The sequence below is a fragment of the Anolis sagrei genome, chromosome 1 (genome assembly GCF_037176765.1).
Source record: "Anolis sagrei isolate rAnoSag1 chromosome 1, rAnoSag1.mat, whole genome shotgun sequence".
NCBI lineage: Eukaryota > Metazoa > Chordata > Lepidosauria > Squamata > Dactyloidae > Anolis > Anolis sagrei.
In genome coordinates, this window is record NC_090021.1 from 83,426,074 (window position 1) to 83,445,510 (window position 19,437).

At 35.7% G+C, this 19,437-nt stretch overlaps 1 protein-coding gene across 6 annotated transcripts in view; it reads right to left on the reverse strand.

Moving 5' to 3' along the window:
• Positions 1 to 19,437, reverse strand: part of LAMA2 (laminin subunit alpha 2) — a 557,898-nt gene that overhangs the window by 86,557 nt on the left and 451,904 nt on the right. For all 6 annotated transcript variants that reach the window (XM_060753336.2, XM_060753340.2, XM_060753339.2 and 3 more), the window contains 5 exons: positions 17,847 to 18,010; positions 16,622 to 16,760; positions 12,567 to 12,669; positions 3,653 to 3,769; positions 1,048 to 1,230 (listed from right to left, as the gene is read on the reverse strand). In XM_060753336.2, the coding sequence (XP_060609319.2) occupies positions 1,048 to 1,230; positions 3,653 to 3,769; positions 12,567 to 12,669; positions 16,622 to 16,760; positions 17,847 to 18,010 (706 nt within the window). The remainder of the gene's footprint in view (positions 1 to 1,047; positions 1,231 to 3,652; positions 3,770 to 12,566; positions 12,670 to 16,621; positions 16,761 to 17,846; positions 18,011 to 19,437) is intronic.

Genomic DNA, 19,437 nt, shown 5'->3' on the forward strand with positions numbered 1-19,437 from the left:
AAATCAGAGGAGAAACATACTACATCACATAAAAATTAAAAACCTTAAACCAAATTAGTAGTATTCCCATACATAAACAAACAAACAGAGCTTTGTGGAGATTTTGCCAGTGTAGTTTCTTCATCTAAAAATGTACATACATTTAATAACTCTTCGGTATTTCTCCCCAACTTCTTTTAAAAAGAGCATCTCTTTCTTCCCCACACACAAACACACATAATCAGATTTTCCAAGAAAATGAAAAAACTTTATGTCTTAGGCATAATATCACTTAACATATGCCAGAAAAGGAAAAAAGGTTTTCTAAACACTAAACAGGAAAATGCTATTCTAGAATTTAAGAGCTCATGTATATCATAGCTTTGAAGGTCTATCAATATTCTTAATCCCCCTCGCTTCTTTTTATAACAGATATCCAATGGAAATGGATGCTAACTTTCCTGTGCCATTGCAATGGGAAAGGTCATACAGCAGTGCTAGAGACATTCATACTCAATTTTCCTTCAGTTCAACACAGTGATACTCAATGAATATAACTAAAGTATCAGCATAAAATATGCTCTTAACATAGCTGTATTACCCAAGAGGCTATAATACATCTTCTACAAGCAAAAGACAGTTTTATTAAACTCCTCTCTCATACGTTTCCCCTTTAAAGGTTAGTTCATAGACCAAGTTGAAATGTTCATACTACAAAAGCTTGCCATTATTTCCACTGTCCTGGGAATTATCTTTCAAGGACTTTCCCATTATTAACATTCTCAGCTAAAAAAATTCATATTAATTGAAGCATTTTAAGAACCTAGAGAATGGATCCTTGAAAACATACTGCTTGGCACGTGCCATCTGAAGTATAAAAATAGCTAAGAAGTGGATGCAAATGTGGAATATGTCTTGGAAGGCATCAACTAAAAATATAAAATGTCAACAAGCTTCCAGTAGTATAGAAAATATTTCTCTCAAATGAAGGCAAAACTCGTTAATTTCAGGTGACTATGAAAACAGAAAAAGAAATAATGCTAGATAATAAATATAATAAAGTCCTACTGTTTTTGGCTGGATCTTTCACTACAGCATTTGTTTTGGCTGCATCATCAGCAAGTTTCTGGTAGTTGTCTTTTAAGCCTAGGAGATTCTTGTTGAGATCTCTGATTCTAGCCAGTACATCATTTGCTGTATCATTAGCTTGCCTAGCTTTCTCCTTGACTGCTTGTACCTTGGCTGCTGTATCTGTAAGCAAGAAGTAGAATATCAGAATCATGGGAGAGATTTAACATGTAATGCCTGGCATCCTATTACACATATATGGTTCATTTAACTGTACTGTGTCCTGAGTTTGGTGCCCAAAAGGTTGATATTCCCTTTTCACTGTCTGAGCAATCGGTATATAGCCAGATGCTTATGTAACTCTGCCTGACCCCAAGACACCAAGGAGTGGCCATATACAGAGCTCAGTAAATCAGGTGGGAATATAGTTCAACCTAACATAGGTCTACTATGCTATGATGAAATCCAGTTGGTAAATTCCAGTGGTTGAAAAATGAGTCACATATATCCCACTGTAAATTCCATTGATTTAATGGACCTACTATAATTTGACTTCCAAGTTATTAAATGCAAAGATAACCACTTCTGCATCGGTTATTAGTTACAATTCTGTCAATAAAACCTTTTGATTTTGGAAGGACATATCATGGTCTTGTCAAGACGTCCAAGTCATTAAATAGGGAAGTCTATTCAATTATAAATGTAATTATATAATTGAATAGACTTTAATCTAAGGCAATATATCATAGAGTTAATTGATCTTATTATCATGAAACCCGCTTGACCAATATGGAGCCAAAATTGACTAGTTTGTTCTCACACTATTTCAATGTTTTCATCAAATGATACTAAGGAAAGTCCAGCTAACTATTAATTGAAGGGGAAATTGTCAGTGGATTGGAACCTTGCATTATCAGTTCTGTAACATTTAACAAATTATAAACACATACTGCTTAGTGTGCCAGAAAATTCATACTAATTAGACTCAAATCTAAACTTTCACATTCTAAAACTTGCATATATTATTTCCATGTGAGCAAACTTCTGTCATGGTTTCATAATTTTTACAGCATCTGCCTCCATCACCCTGAAATCACTCTGTCACCTGCACTGGCAAAAGAAAGAGCACAGATGCTAGCGAGCTAGTTTAATTAGATTGCAACTTTGTTGAATCAGAGCCTCGTATAATTCTGTTGGTTTCTCTTCACCCCTACACCACAAAGAATTGCTCTTTCCACTCTAAAATATGGCAACATACCTATGGTGTCATGCCAGTTTACATTACATGAATAGAATACTGGCAGCTGATCTTGGCTTCTAATTTTACATCCTTTGGATACAAAGCATGCCAGCCAATTTCAATCTCTTCCATAAACAGATTTTTAATATTTTTGCAGAAATGATGAACTTTGCCTAACAAGATTGTCTCTTCCCTGAATAACTGGTGTTGCCTCAGTATTTGCTTACTTTAGTTAGAAACAAGTAGAAGTACTATTGGGAAATGAACTACATAAATGATAGATTGGCAGACAGTAGGCTGTCTTGAATTTTTTTTAAAAAAACTTCTAGAACTAGCCTTCTAAGGGTGATATGAAAGTGACAGCTCCTGGCAGACCAGAGGAAAAAATGAATAGTAAGCATTCATTCTCTGGTGGCACATAGCATGCCAGCATTCTTAAAGAGCTAAAAGAAAGAACTTGCTGAAGAGCTAACACTTATTCCTGAGCCATGAAATGGGATTTCCTTTCCTTCAAGTAGACCACCCTTGAAGGAAAAGGACATCAATTGTGTATGGTTAAGATAAAAGAAATGAAACCACTACAATACAGCAAGGAAGGACAGTTATCAATACAATAAGAAGATTCATTTCCTTTAGTCTCAGGGAGAATACTTCATGTTTGTTTTCAGTTTGAGGTTATGTTGTTGCTGTTTGTATATTTATTTGTTCATTGGTTCCATCAACCAGAGCAGTGGTGAGATATTTTAATTGCTTTTATATAATGCAAACCTTATTTATTTATAGATGATGGTTATGTTAATTTAATATGTTTTGGTTCACTTTGTATCAATGTTGTGTTATTATTTCTATTTATTTAATTAAAATTGTTTATTTGTTTTATTATTGTTTATTATGGTATTAATCACATTGCTGTAAGCTGCTGCAAATTCCCTCAGGAAGATAGGGCGGGATATAAATAAAGTATGATGATGATGATGATGATGATGATGATGATACCCCACTATTTTCCCAGTGGCTCAAGGAGGCTTGCAACAGCTAAATCAAACATCGCTAAAATTAAAAGCATGCAAAATTTAAGCCAGTTAAACAAATTAAAAACAACAACAAAGTCTGGCACAAATGTCCCCTGAAGAATCAATCTATGTTTGATGTCGCACATCCAAATCTAACTGGGTACATAGAGACATGATGACTCACTCACAGCATGATATCTATTGTGTTAGAGCCATGCCATGAGGGATAGTAAAAATGGAGCAATACTATAAATATGAACAGATGGGTCATCGAGAAAAGTATATCTGGGTTTATGGAGCAGTTTGTACCACAGATTTTCACAAACTGTAATCACAAATCCACTCTACTTACCATTAGGAATTGCTGACAGTTTTCCCAGTGTATCATTCAATGCTCTCAGGAGATCAGAATTTTTTTCCTCTGCATCTTGCAACCTATTCTGCATTCCCTTTAGGTTATCTCCATTTTCTTAAAAGAAGGAAAGAAGAAATCCACAAAGATTCAACTTAGTTTTTCTGTTCACTGCTCACTTTACTTTTAGTTCATTTCATTTATTACATTTGCTGAAATATCCTGTAGTGTTACCGTTTAATGATAGAACCATGCTATATAACAGTTCGGGTGTATTCTGGTCTCTGTGTGTAACCTGCTTTTCTTTGAAAGGTGTTTGATACACACGAGGGCAGGTTTGCTTTATCCTTACAATATTAATTTGAAGAAACTCATTTCTAGAGAAAAATATCTAGCATCTAATATGTTTTTGTCTCAACAGAGATTTGAAAAAACTCTATGTAGTTCATGTTGAACACTTTATATAATACAGCATACCATGTTGAATTTATTTGCATTCAATAAGTAAGCTGACAAGTAACCTAATTTGGTTCCTTTATCAAAAGAAATGCCAATATTCCTAGATATTTTCCCAAGATATCCATATAAACAGTATTCAGAAAGATCACGCCTTGTATTCCAAAATTTAAGCCAAGGGTTATTAGAATGTCCAAAGTATGGTTTTGTATTATGCAAAAGAAAACCTTTACTGATGCAATGCATATGGAAAAACCATGAAATCATATTAACTCTATACTGGAGGCAATACTGGAGAAACACTATCAATTTACTCACATTCCCTTTTTGCAGATAAAATAATGGTCTAAAATCTATTAAAAGTGAAAAAATACACAGATTATAGGAATATTAATTGGATATTCAATATGTTATTTATGGGATATGATTCAGAATGGTCTGCAAGTATTTTTTCATGACAGTTGTATTTTTTGACATCTATCAAAATGATTCCTTTCCTGTCAAAAGAAATATTCCAACTTAAGATCTGTGGTTATTGATAAATAGGCATGTCAACAAATCAGGCATGTAGTTTGCCAAGAAAAAATTATGATTAGTGCTAAAGCACCAGTTTTTAGAAAGGGCATTCATTATTTATTTACAACAGCGTGGAGATCATGGTGCCTGCTGCAAAACTGTAAAACAGAAATTTGTAGCCAGATGGTACTTTCTGCTTTGAAACAAAAGGACCTAAGTGATGGAAAATCTGGGAAGGAGGCCATAAATCATATACACAGCACTCAGTGAAGATAGCAAATTACAAAGAATTCAAAAACTTCTATACGTGAGATAATGCGGAACATCTAACTAAGATATATATTGTCTTATCTGATATCCCAGAGTGCTCTTAACTGGACTATAAATCAGTTTCCAGAAAAGAAAAACACAATATTTTTTAAACTATCTATTAGGAGAGATTTCACAGCTGAAGAATTTGCTACACAATACCTCTTGAATGTCTTACATATTTTCTGAAAAATAGAGTAATGTGTTTTTGTAATGTCATACAGAATAGTTCAATAGCTTCCTGATGTTAACTACTAGATATTGGATTGTATCTAAGAATGGTTTTGTGCTATTAGAAAACACCCCCCCCCCCTTGTGGAAGTGGACCAGCAGAAGTTCACTGTCTTGAGCCACTGTAGGATGTCACACAATTTCCCAGAGTTTAGAAAGTTACTTCCTAAAACATCATTCACTCTGGTTATTACAGTACTTAAAGAGTAATTAATTGCTTTTACTCATTGTAATGTTGCTTTACTAGTGTGACATACTCATGGTGCAATTGCAAACAGTGCCAGCAAAGAGAAAAAATAAGACAAGTGCAAAGAAGCCAGAATGGATGTCCAAGGAATTTCTAACTGGGCTAAGACTCAAAAGAGACATGCACAATAAGTGGAAAAGGGGAGAAATCACCAAAGAAGAATTCAAATGAATAACCAATTCCTGTAGGGAAAAGGTTTGCAAGGCTAAAGTGCAAAATGAGAGCAGGCTTGCCAGGGACATGAAAAACAATGAAAAGGGCTTCTTTGCTTACATCAGTAAAAAAAAAAAAAGAACAAGAAGGTGAGAAGGCCTCTGCAAGAAGAAGATGGGGAAATGCTGACAGGGGATAGGAAAAAGGCAGAACTACTTAATGCCTTCTTTGCCTCAGTCTTCTCACAAAAAAGCCATCCTCAACCTCAGCAACATTGAATGGATGAAGCATAGGGGAAAATTCAACTGCAAATATGGAAACAAGTCATCCAAGAATACTTGGACACACTAAATGAATTCAAGTCCCCACAGCCTGATAAACTACATCCAAGAGTATTGAAGGAACTAGAGGAAGTCATTTTGGAACCACTGGCAATTGTCTTTGAGAGTTTTTGGAGAATGGGACATGTCTCAGCAGATTGGAGGAGGGCAAATGTAGTCCCTATCTTCAAGAAGGGAAAAAAGGATGACCCAAAACAATTACTATCTAGTCAGCCTCACATCGATACCAGGCAAGATTCTGGAAAAAATTGTTAAGAAAGTGGTCTGCAAACACTTAGAAACACACGCAATCATCGCTAATAGTCAACACAGATTTTTTTCAAAAACAAGTTATGCCAGACTAATCGAATCTCTTTTTTTCGATAGAATTACAAGCTGGGTAGATGCAGGGAATGTCATGGATGTAGTGTATCTGGATTTCAGTAAGGTCTTCGACAAAATCCTCCAGAACCTTCTGGCAAACAAACTAGTAAAATGTGGGCTAGGCAAAATTAGAGTAAGGTGGATCTGTAACTGGTTAAGTGAACAAACTCCGAGGGTGCTCATCAATGCTTCCTCTTCATCTTGTGATGAGTAGAGTACCGCAGGGTTTTGTTCTGTGCCTGGTTCCGTTCTTTATTAATGACGTAGATGAAGGGTTAGAAAGCATGAACATAAAGTTTGCATGTGACATCAAATTGGGAGGGATAGCCAATACCCCAGAAGATAGCAGCAGAATTCAAAAAAAAAAAAAATCTTAACAGATTAGAGAGATGGGTCAAAACCAACAAAATGAAGTTCAATAGAGACAAATGCAAGATACTCCACTTAGGCAGAAAAAAATGAAATGCAAATATACAGAATGAGGGATGCCTGGCTCAGCAGCAGTACGTGTGAAAAAGATCTTTGAGTCATCGTGGACAACTTAAACATGAGCCAACATTGTCATGCAGCATGGGATTTTGGCCTGCACAAATGGGAATATAGTGTCTAGATACAGGGAACCCATGCTACCCCTCTATTCTGTCTTGATCAGACCACACCTGGAATACCGTGTTCCATTCTGGACTCTGCAATTGAAGGGAGATGTTGGCAAGCTGGAATGTGTCCAGAGGAGGGTGACTAAAATGATCAAGGGTCTGAGAACAAGCCCTAGGAGGAATAGCTTAATGAGTTGGGCATGTTTAGCTTGCAGAAGAGAAGGCTGAGAGGAGACATGGTGATGGCTATGTATAAGTATGTGAGGGAAAGTCATAGGAAGGAGGGAGCAAGCTTGTTTTCTGCTGCCCTGGAGGATGCGGAACAATGGCTTCAAACTACAGGAAAGGACATCCCACTTAAACATTAGGAAGAACCTCATGTGAGAGTTGTTCAACAGTGAAACTCTCTGCCCCCAGACAATGATGGAGGCTCTTTCTTTGGAGGCTTTTAAACTGCCTGGATGGCCATCTGTTGGGGTTGCTTTGAATGCAATTTTCCTACTTCTTGGTAGGTGATTGGACTGGATGGTGCATGAGGTCTCTTCCAACTCTATGATTCTATGATTGTGTTGTCCATTGCTATTTTGCTACTTTCAGCTGACTTTTTTTTTAAAAAATCAGGACTTATGAGAAAATGGCACAGAAGTTAAATGTTTTTTTTAAAACTCAAAATGCTCCTAAAATGACTTTTAGAAAGTAGCTAGAAAACATTACTAGTAACACAAGTGGTTTGGGTCCCACTTGTTAAATTACTTTTAAAATGTACCTTTGTTAACCTTTGCTACCAGAAACGTAACTTGTTAGAGGTAACTATATTACTTGCAATGCATTATTTCCAAGCTGTGCCATTTCCTATGCTGTTTCGGAGAACACCCTATCTCTCAAGAATATTTTTCAGGCATCCTAATGGCTGAAATAGACAGAGCTGGATACTAGCTGTTGTTTTTCAATATACATACTAGAGAGATGGATCAATGCACAGTTACATTTCCAAGTGAATGCAGATCTGAATATGTTAACATTTGCCTTGGGCCAAGGAATACTAACAAGGGCTTTCTTTTGTAAGTGTATACAAATACTATTTCAAAATATCTTTAATCTGACTTACTGAAAATGCAATTTTCTTAATATTGTTCTAAGATCTCTTGGGCATTAAAAATGAACAGCATACATATTATGTTTCATAAAATAGTTTTCATATAGCAGATACACTTCAGGTGGTAGTTTTAGCAGTTACACAGCCTGATGCTTCTAATACTGACGATTCTCTCTAGGGTAAGTTGCTCAAATTATAACAATTATTCTATTTTTACATTTCAGAATAAACCTCCTTTGAAATCTTGCTCCTAGCTTTGTAACCATTGAACCAGACCCTTTTTATGGCTTTTAATAAGTTTAATCTCTGTGGATAACCTAAATGCCAATTTTCTAACTCCATCTGTTTAATATTTCCCTATTTAATATCTCAAATGCATTTTAATTGTTTTTTCAATATTAGAAAGGAAAAATAAATTTCCTAAGGGAGTCTCATGCAGGATGGAGTTCCAAAAATCACCATTAATATTTAAAGAAATTGCTGGTGATAAATGGTCTGAAAGGCTATATTCTGGTCACCTGTGGTGAAAATAACACTCAGAGAGTATTTTACTTTAAGCGTTGTGCTGTAGCTGCAGCACACAATTTCAGTGTGCTCTTTCCCTTTACTTGAGATATACCCAAAATGTTCTTTCCTCAGCTCCTTAGCAGGAAAGATTGAGACTTTTCCATCCACAGAAGATTTCTAATCAAATGAGAAATTCTGCTGATACAATAGGAATAGGATGAGTTCCATCTTTCCAAGCTCAAAGTACTCCCTGCTGTGCTTTCCATTTATTATATTGAAATGGCAGATACAAAATTTGTATGCAAGTTATTACTGATAACAACATCACAGGCTACCATAATATACAGTGGCCCATAATATTGTGAATGCAGGCAGCTCCTATTTAAGCTTGAATTAGCTAACTTTAACAATGTATGGCAAGGCAAGAATAATGGGAAATTTGCGATTTGCTATGCTCCCTCCCTCCATTTCTTAGATATGACTCTTCTGATATACAGAGGTCCAGGTCCAAGTCCTGGACTTTGGAAAAGATTGGACATTTGACTGATGAAAACCAGGAGAAATATGACCATGAAACATCAGAGTGAGGTCAAGATGGCAAACATTATTAATGTGGAAGGCCCCCCTGCAACAGTTCATTTTTGCCTGAACTTACTGGAAAGAGTGGGATTCTACTCTCCCCTTTCCCCCCTCTCTCCGAGATGAGTTAATTGTGTACAAACTACTTTTGTACACTGAACAGTTTGTAGCAGTTAAACTTTGCTTGGGATGAAAGGGGACTCAGACTGGAAAGCTGAGAGAGAAACTGGGACATTGCAAAAGCAGCTAGAAAGAGATGTGATCAGGACTGTCCCTGCCAAATCAGGACAGTTGGAGGCATGAAAAACTAAATATGAGGAAATGCCCTGAAAGTATAAAGGGAAGTTCACATTATATTGCAGGAGTATCTCAGAACAATCACCTTCAGACATTTGAGAGCCTTTGAAATGAGAGAAAATAGTCCTTATAGTGACATAGCTTGAGTACACCTCTACTTTGGCAACAATGTTTAATGGCAAAAAGTGCTTTTTTATGGTGTTATTTATTTTTGCTATTCTAAAGCAAGTTAGCCTAAAACATCAGGACATTTTATCCAAGAACATATAGAGACACAGTGGTTATAAAATAAATTGATGATGGAAAGAAAAAAAAGATGACATCAGTAAAAAGAAAAAAAGAATTAAAGCATATACTATCCACACTTGCAATAAACTTATATAAGAGAATAAATTCAACAACAAGCCATCTTTCCCAAGAAAGTTATTCTTTCTTGACTGCCCTGAGTCCCCTTGGGGAGATAGGGTGGTCTATAAATAAATATTGTTGTTGTTGTTATTCTGTCTGAAGAAAATTCCTAAGTTATTGTATCAAACTACACAATATTTTATTAAATTTCTTAAAAACAAACTTTATATTAATTAATCAATTGTTAATAATAAACACCATAGGCTTTCTGTTCTTCAATTTTGTGATTATTTTGGTTCAAACCAAAGTACTATAACTAAAATTGCTTCATAAATAAAGAGGTTTTACATTACATCTTTATTTCCATTTAGTTTGCATTGCTTGACAGGCAAACTATTTATTTATTTATTTAGAGCTTTTATAACCCAGTCTTCTCGACCTCCGAAGAGGGACTCAGGCTGGCTAACAGCAGAAAATTCAACACAAATATAGTAAACATAATAGCATCATAATACATTAATACAAAATACATTAAAATACAGATCATATAATATCATCCAATTACAAAAGCCAGGTCGTCAGAATAAAATCACAAAATCATCACCATCTGCCGGTGTGGTCAGCCATTATTGACTCGATCATCATTTTGCAAATGCTATATTCCAAAGCCAGCTTTTTACCAGCTTTCTGAAAGTCAGGAGGGAAGGGGCAGACCTCAAATCCTGGCCGTGGGATCAAGTGTTTGAACAATAGATGGATCAACTGGGAAGATAATGTTTTTAGTGGACCACATTTGGATGGATCTAGATTATGATTTTGAACTGGTGAACTGTTTTTAACTGAATGTTTTAACTGTTTTAATTGTAACTATGATTTTTAATGTATTGTGTTGGCATCTAATGGCTGCCTGTTGTAAGCTGTCCTGACTCCGCCTTCGGAGGTGAGAAGGATGGGATATAAATGCTCAAAATAAATATGAAGAAAAGCTAGAGAACAACAGCATTCTGTCAATCAGTTGAGATACTGGCATTCACATCTGTGCCAAATGCTGCCTGTAGAATATACTTGCACTACCAATCTTCCCCCTTTTAAGCTTCCAGGATGGTGATTGCGAGACAGAAATGAGTAAATCTCCATTTTAATAGCTGCCGTTAAAACATTTTGCTCTGTAAGAACTCTTTCACCCATTTTTGGTGGTAATATATGGTGTTTTCCTGATTAACAGCCATTTTATATCTTATGTAATTGGCTATAAATCAGACAGATGTCATAATATTGCAAGAAAACACTCCTATCTCTGTCAAATCCCAGGCCTGACTTCTGGGAGGATATATTTCTTGAGTAGTATACAGGTTTTCATTACTCCAACTAATGTACTACCTGTAGTGTTGAGGGAGAAATTCTAAAATAATGACCACTTCTGCCTACTAGTTCTTTATATAGTCATTATTAGTCTTTCAGATATTAATTTTTCCTATAGGGATTTTGGAAGATGTAAGGAAACGTTACCCATTTCTTTCAGCTGTTCTCTTGCTAACCCAGAAATGCCAAGATGCAGATATAGGTTTATGATAATAATAGTTTTGGAGAAAATGTCACAAGGCAACTGAAAACAATTTAATTCCACTTTATGAGGCCAAAACTCAGTCCTGCAGTGCAAGTGAAATGTTTAATAGTATATTACCATATATACAAGACAGAGAACCGAGGAAAACATTAAAGCTTTACGTTTTGGCATAGCAATTTCATCACTGTTAGAGCCTTCTAATGAAAAAGAAAAATCAGCTTCATGGCCCTCCAATTAACCAGTAAAAGGGTTTCACGACCATATATGAGTAGCTAATTTGAAAATTTATAAGAAGTCTCATGGTGGCATTAGCTAGTTTGGGAAAGCAGAACTTTCATTTGGTGAAGGACTGAATCTTAGATGACAACTAAGGTGTAAAATGCATAAATGCATAGTTACTTATTGTGTTGATACAGTTGACAACGGGAATATGAAAAATGTCATTCTGATTACATTCAGTTGAGAGCTGTTACAACCTGTGGAAATAACTTGAGAAAAGTAATAGTTTCTAATTCTAAACTACCTCAGAAATTTTTTGTGAGAGTTATTATGATATAAAGGCCTATCGTTATTAGCCACAAAAGCTGTTGATGTTGGGATTTACTGGTACTTCTCACCCAAGATCACTTGGTGGATTTCAATAGCTGAGTGGGGATTCAAAGCCTGGTGTCCTGAGTTGTAGTCTAGTGCTGTTACCCTACACTTCTCTTTAAATACTAATTTAAATACTAATTTATTTGTTATAGTGTAAGCTTTAATGGGATGTATACAAACCATAAAGTGCTAAATTGATTTATATTTTATAGTTGATATCCTCTACTGTTTAATTCTAAAATGTACTGACAATTAAAGCAGTCTGAGTACTTCAAATATGTGAAATAGACTTTAGGCCATTAAGACTTTCTAACCATTAAACATATAGATTGTATTTTCTGCCACACAGCTCTGTGGCTTTCATTCAACAAACTAGCACATACACACCTCTTGGTCATTATTATCTTTTCTACAGACGGGAAGAAGCAGTGGAGAAATTGCAAGCTGAAAAAGAGTCCTCACTGATGTGTGTGTGTGTGTGTGTGTGTGTACACACACATACACACATGTGTGTGCACGGAGTATGTCTCTCTGTGTATATAATTTCATTCCTATATATATAGGACAGTTCATATTGAAATCAGGTGCTAAATATGGAAATAGAATTGTAAATCAAAATACTTACCTATAGAGATGTCTGTGCACTAAGACCATAACACATCTCATTAGCTTTTCAATGAAACCCAATTATCGCAAGAAAAAGAAAATATATACCTTTAACATCATTTGCCTGCCTGTTGGCATCATTAAGAACTCGAAAGCTTTTTTGTAGAGCATTCTTGGCACCATCTTTTAATGATCCTTCTGGACCAGATGCCTACAGAAGAAAAAAAGAAAACAACAGCAACCAACTAGTGTCACTAAAATGTATACTAAACAGCCAGTTCAGCAGAAGTTGAAAATCCTAAAAAAGGAAAACTGGGCAATTTAGTTGATGAGTCATGAAAATATGAAATGATCACCAACATGTTTTAAATTAAAGTAGCGCATCATGAATTCATGATGACATCCACAATACATAGCTCTTAAAAGACTTTTACATCAAAGCAAAGTAGCCAAAGACCATGAAATGGAAATGGAAATACAAATGTAAGGAATGCAGAATTTAAAAATAAAATAACACAGTGAACCTATAACTATCATAATAGAAACTGCATATAGAAAGTAGATAGTATTTAATATGGCCTCTGAACAACCCCCCCCCCTCTCTCTCTCTCTCTATATATATATATACTATCCGCCCCCTGCCACGCATTGCTGTGGCCCACATGGGGGTTCTGTGTGGGAAGTTTGGCCCAATTTTATCATTGGTGCGGTTCAGAATGCTCTGTGTTTGTAGGTGAACTATAAATCCCAGCAACTACAACTCCCAAATGTCAAGATTCTATTTTCCCCAAACTCCACCAGTGTTCACATTTGGACATATTTAGTATTCGTGTAGAGTTTGGTCCACATCCATCATTGTTTGAGTCCACAGTGATCTCTGGATGTAGGTGAACTACAACTCCAGAACCAAAGGACACTGCCCACCAAACCCTTCCAGTATTTTCTGTTGGTCATGGGTTAACTGTGTGCGAAGTTTGGTTCAATTCCATCGTTGGTGGAGATCAGAATGCTCTTTGATTGTAGGTGAAATATAAATCCCACCAACTGCGACTCCCAAATGACATTTTTTTTGAGTGAAGGACATACACTGGGTTGTTAGGTGTCTTGTGTCCAAATTTGGTGTCAATTCATCCAGTGGTTTTTGAGTTCTGTTAATCCCACAAACGAACATATATATATCTCGCTTGTGCACAGATCCAGAGTGGTCTGTTCTCTTTGGCCAATTTGGCTTGTTCAGCTTGACTGGATGACTGTAATGGTATGGACCCAGCTGTCACATTTTTTCATCAGCTACAGGACCACGTGGCAGCTGATCATGGCTCCTCCTCCCCTATTCAGCATCCTGTTGCTCAAACCCAGACTTCCTTGAAACAAAGAAAGAAAAGGTCCCAGGAAGGGTGCTTCCTTAACTCTGTTGCTGAAACCCAGTCTCGTAAGTTTCCCATTGCCGCCAATGGGCTGGATGTAGCCATATTTTTTGGCTGCCGATCAAAAATGGTTATCAGGCTACCTGCTTATTTTTGGGAGGCATACGAAAATGGATATGGGGGTCTACCGGAATCCAGCCAGCAGAAATGGACCAAGTTCAGCCAAAATGCACAAGCCTAATATATATGTATCATGCTCACAAACAAGTTTGTATGTAGATCTTTCTGTAAACTAGATCTTTGAGACATCACCAATTTCATACAAATTTGCATAAAGAAATTATTCTAAATTGTCTTAAACTCTTTAAATTGCTTTTAAACTGTCTTGTTTAAACAAATTTAATTGTTTAATATGCATTGGGTCTGTTTAAATTACATTTAAATTATATTTATTGTTTTAAATTAGTTGAGTTGATTTTTCTTTATGCTGCCTTGCAAGCAAGATATATAGCAGAGTAGAAATATTTTACTAAATAAATTAAGATAAAGGCACACTAGAATAAGCATTGCACTAACTATAAAATTCATCCTGAAGGTATACTAATAATAAATTGGCTTGACAGGCCAATGAAAAAAGTTCATTGGACAGAGTGAAATTATTATGAGACCAAATCTTCAATATAAAAATGAAAGGCTAGTTACAGATGAGACTGAGTAATTAAATTTGACTTGATTTGAGCACTTTAGTAACGTATTTTGATTGCATTGCATATACTGTAAAGAACTACTTAAACGGATTATCTAATAGATCAGTAGATACTACTATTTATGCAATGTTGATGTACAATGAAATATGTGACATTTGACACTTCAGAGGTAGAAGTGTATCAATCTGCAGTCAGCACATGGATCATTATGTCTGCCATGCAACAAAAACATTTTGTGTCTGATAGCCAGCACAAGGTGGAAATTTCAGATAACTTAGTTGCAATCACAGAGTATGAGCAACTTTAAATATTTTTAACATTGCTGTAAAGAAAATAAATAATATCATGTAAATGATGGGTGTGTTTGTGTACAACCAAATAAATGTTGTTTATATGGTATAGATGCATGTCCTCTTACCATATATGATTATCTACACACAGCACAGTTTTTCTTTATAATAATATAATAAAACTTTATTTGTATACTGCTCTATCTCCCCTAGGGGACTCAGGGCAATTTCCATATAAGCAAAGCAAAACAGAAAATGTACAAAACTTCATAACTTTGTGAAGCAGCTGTGTCTGGGATTGCTAAACATGCGAGCTCACCTAAAAGGATCCTTAATCATCTGAGCTCCTACCAAAACAAAACAAACAAACTAAAATAAAAACAGAAACAAAACAAGAATTTTAAAGTGAAAGAAATGGAAATTACCCATATGGTTATGAGTTAATGCAAGACTTAGTCAAGACTAGGCATGAAATATTAGTAGAGAATTGGAATTTATTTAATGGGGTTTTTTTTTACTAATAACTTAAAATATATAATAGCTGGTCAGTATAGGTGTATTCTACAACAATCAGCAATAAAAAGTGGGATACAGTCAGAAAAACAATTAGACATTTCTCTGTTTATTTATTTAACAAAATTGGATTCTTAGGCCAAAAGTGGATCTTTAATCACTATCATCACCCAGGGACATAATGGACTAAGTCAATCCAGTTGAGTAGTGAAAATATCTTATCTGTGATAAATTTAGTTTGCTTTTAAAGGAAGGTGAGATCTATAACATAAAGTATATAAAGAATTTGTTTGTCATATGTTAGCACAGTTTATCTTTCTAGTAACATTCTTCCTAAGACTGTCTGGAGTGTGGGTGTGTATGTGTGTATTACTTTTAACTGCTTCTCATTTCAATATGAATAGGTAAAGAAGTATTAAATAAGGGGGGGGGGGGAGCTTCCATGTTTGGAAAATAAACATCTTTATTTATGACGTGTTTTGGGGAATAGGCAGCATATAAAGACCCCATCTAGAACTAAACATTAAAAAGTTTTAAAAATGTAAATATAAATCTCTCAGCAGTTTGAATTCTCTAAACATTACATTATCCCAGCAAGCTGGCAGCTTAACGACTAAAATTCTTTCATACTACCTGTTTTTTCGCTTTGCCTTGTAAAACAATTATCAACAAGGTCCTAAGAATTTTCATTAGTGTATTTATCTGTGATGCCATCTTTAACTTTTTGATATTATGAAATTGCTTGTAATAACTTTATGTAGCCCCTTTTGCAGGCAAGGCTCTGCTGGTACAGCTGGTTTTCTTTATAACAGCCTCTACTGGTTCACTCTTTGTCTCACAGATATTCAATAACACTAATCTCTCTGGCTCAGCGATTTTTAATGACTTTTCATCATAAGCCACTACCATTATGAAGCAAAAGACTTTTTCAAAATGTCTAAAATTTCTATCTATTCCCTCAAATTCTTATTGATCTAATATAGTATTCAAACTATCTAAATCTATGGGGGTGGGAAACATTGTAGAGTTACATAGTGGGCTGATAATGAATGTTCACAAAGAGTGGGAAGTACCATTCACAATGCAATATTTAGCCATGCAATCTATCCTGACTATGCAGGACAGACTCGCTATGGACACCACTCCACTTTAGACAGATGGAGCTGCTAAACATGCATTCACAGATCATAGGGGAATATGCCATTTTCTGCGCACTAGAAGGAAGATGTTAAAAAAATGCTGGCTTGATTTCTTTCCCCCATTAAGCAAGTCATCTTTTCTCTTACCAGTTGTATGGCTTCATTGGCACGAGCTTTAGCATCTTTGGAAATCCCATCAGCTTCATCAACATAGTCCTTGATATTGCTGTAGGCTTTAAAAGCCACTGTGGCATTGAAGGAGAGGTTTTTTGCTTCATCGAGAATTCTGTTTGGAGATAAAATGCAAAAACTCAAGAAGTATATCCACATGTTAAATGTGTGTTGTTGGTTTGAACCCACAGCTTGATTCCAAACAGAAAAGGCAGACTGAGGGAATGAGGGTTGTCCAACATAACAAGGGAACTGTGGTGTCAGATGAAACACTGCTTTTCAATCAAATGATGTTGGGATTTGTGATAATGCATTCTTATATTGCTAAAGTCTTCCAGTCTGCCAGAAACATTCCTCTTAAAGTTTCAACTCTTCACTGTTGGTAAAATTGAGCACTGCAGTTTGTGTTCTCTGTTTGTTTTGTATTTGGGAACATTGGGACCCTGTTAATATCAATTGTGGAAGTCTACTATGACAATTACAGTGGTCCTTCGGTATTCATTGGGATTTGTTTCCAGGACTCCCTCTTGATATCAAAACCCGTGGATGCTCAAATCCCATTACACACTATGGCATAGTAAAATGGGGTCCATTATATAATACAAACAACTGAAATGAGTGCCAGATGAAGCATGAGGCTACCACAGGGTGTGCTATCAGCATAGTGCTCAACATGTATAAAATCAAGTCTATTTGGGGGAATGTTTTGTTTGAGTATAAGCTGGCTGCATCCATGGATACAAAACCTGTGGATATGGAGAGTCAGCTGCATTTATTTACTTATTTGTTTTATTTAAGTGCCACATTTTTGAGGAAACGTAACCCAAGACAGCAGAAAAAAGAATTAATTAAAACACAACAGTGTACTTTTAAAAATAATTTAAACTATCACAATTAAAACAGTATAAAATAACTTTCAAACATAAGGAGCAATAATAAATAAAACAAATGCCTCAATAAGAAGCTTCCCTGCGTACACACTTTAAACCTGTTTCACAAAAAATTATTTGCCTTCTGGAGAAAGGAGTCCATCTAGACTCCCGTGGAAGGAAATTCCAGAGGGTGGGAGCAACCATGCTGTAACTTCCTGACAAATAATAAAACAAAAGAATTTCTTATTAGTTATCTCATTCTGTCTATTACTGAATTCTACAATGCAATTGGTTTGAGGCATGAAATAACAGAATCATAATTATTATACCCATCCAGTATATTAGATGAATCGTTCAGCTGGGCAGCATGGGACTCTGCTTGCAGTACTTGTTCGGGAAGTTTTCGGTCTTTGAGGTCTTGAGACAAATCATCAATTTTATCCTTCAGCTGATCGGACAATGGACTTATCTTGTTCCGGACATCATCTATATACTAAGAACCATATAACAGAAATGTTCTTAAGCAAGTGAATTGAAGAGCTCCCTCATTTATTTTTTGATTAAACTGGTTAATTAGTAAACCAATTATCCATCCATCCATCAATTCATCTAAAGCATCCATTAAAACAATACAGACCTATATTGTTTATAATTCCAAGTGGTTTTCTTTTTAGGTACCTGCTCAAGTTCATACTAGCGTGATTTCAGAGTTGAGAGGGAAAAGTTGCAGGCTACCTTCAATGTAACTAATTGAATCATAATGAAAGATGAGAAGAAAATATAAATCAGGATCAACTGATTAAGAACACAACCCAACTTCACCAAGATGTCTGTGACCCACCTGCCCTCGCAAGGTGGTTGTAGCTGTGCCAAATAAAAAAAAAAACAACCCTAATCTACAAATGGTCAGAATTACTTTGGACTATCCAGGACTTGTCCTATGTTTTTGCGGACATAATGGCTATGTTCTTCAGTTTAAAGTTATTTCATCTGACAGAACTTTGTTGTTTTGTTGCTGAGCTTCCTCTCTGGCTCTTTTTCTAGCAGACATCAGCCAGCTAAGTTGTTATGCTGCCATATCTCTCAGTTGGCTGATCTCTGAGATCATCCAGCAGAAGTGGGGCATGCCAACATACAGGCAACTAAGCTGGCATAAGGTTGGTTCAGCCGAGAAAAGAGATTTCTGCATATTCATTACCCTCAATACAGAAAGCTGATATATCCCTAAAACCATATTTCCAAGGTTTTACACATTTTCGTCCAATACATTCAGATGATGATCCAATGTTTTCAATGAGATCAGATTCTTGTGTGTAAGGACTTTAGCGTTTTCTTTATATTTTCTATAAATAGTCTAATATGTATAAAATCTCATTCAGACAATAAATGTGTAAATAAATCAGGAAAAGAATCAGAAAGAGGTTATCTTCTTGCATTTCCCTCTGCCCAACACTCCCTTAGACCCCACTCATGGGTTAGCTATATGCATTTATCATGTCAGAAGTGAATTGAGAATATAGTTGTATACATTTAAAATTGGTTCACTGATTGTAGGGCAATTACATTGGCTAGAGCCCACTGAAGCCTCTTTCCAGATACTGAAGAGGAAAGGAATATACTTTTTATTTCATTTTTTCTGTAGCTGAAAAGTGAGGGAAAACAGATAAATATGTTTAAAGGGTAGTGGCTTGGAGCCTCTGTGGGGGAAAGGAGACTTGCAGGCAAAAGATGTAGTCTCTGTTTATTTCCAAAAGCTTTATCCAAAAAGATACATTTAACCAAACTATTTCCACAGTTCTCAGGAAATAACTTGCCATACTTATTTCCAGGCCAATATGAGGTGAACAAAAAGAGAGGGCAGGTTAATAAATATAGGGAAGACAATAGACATATATTTTCTAAGCATAGTAAAAGTGGTCT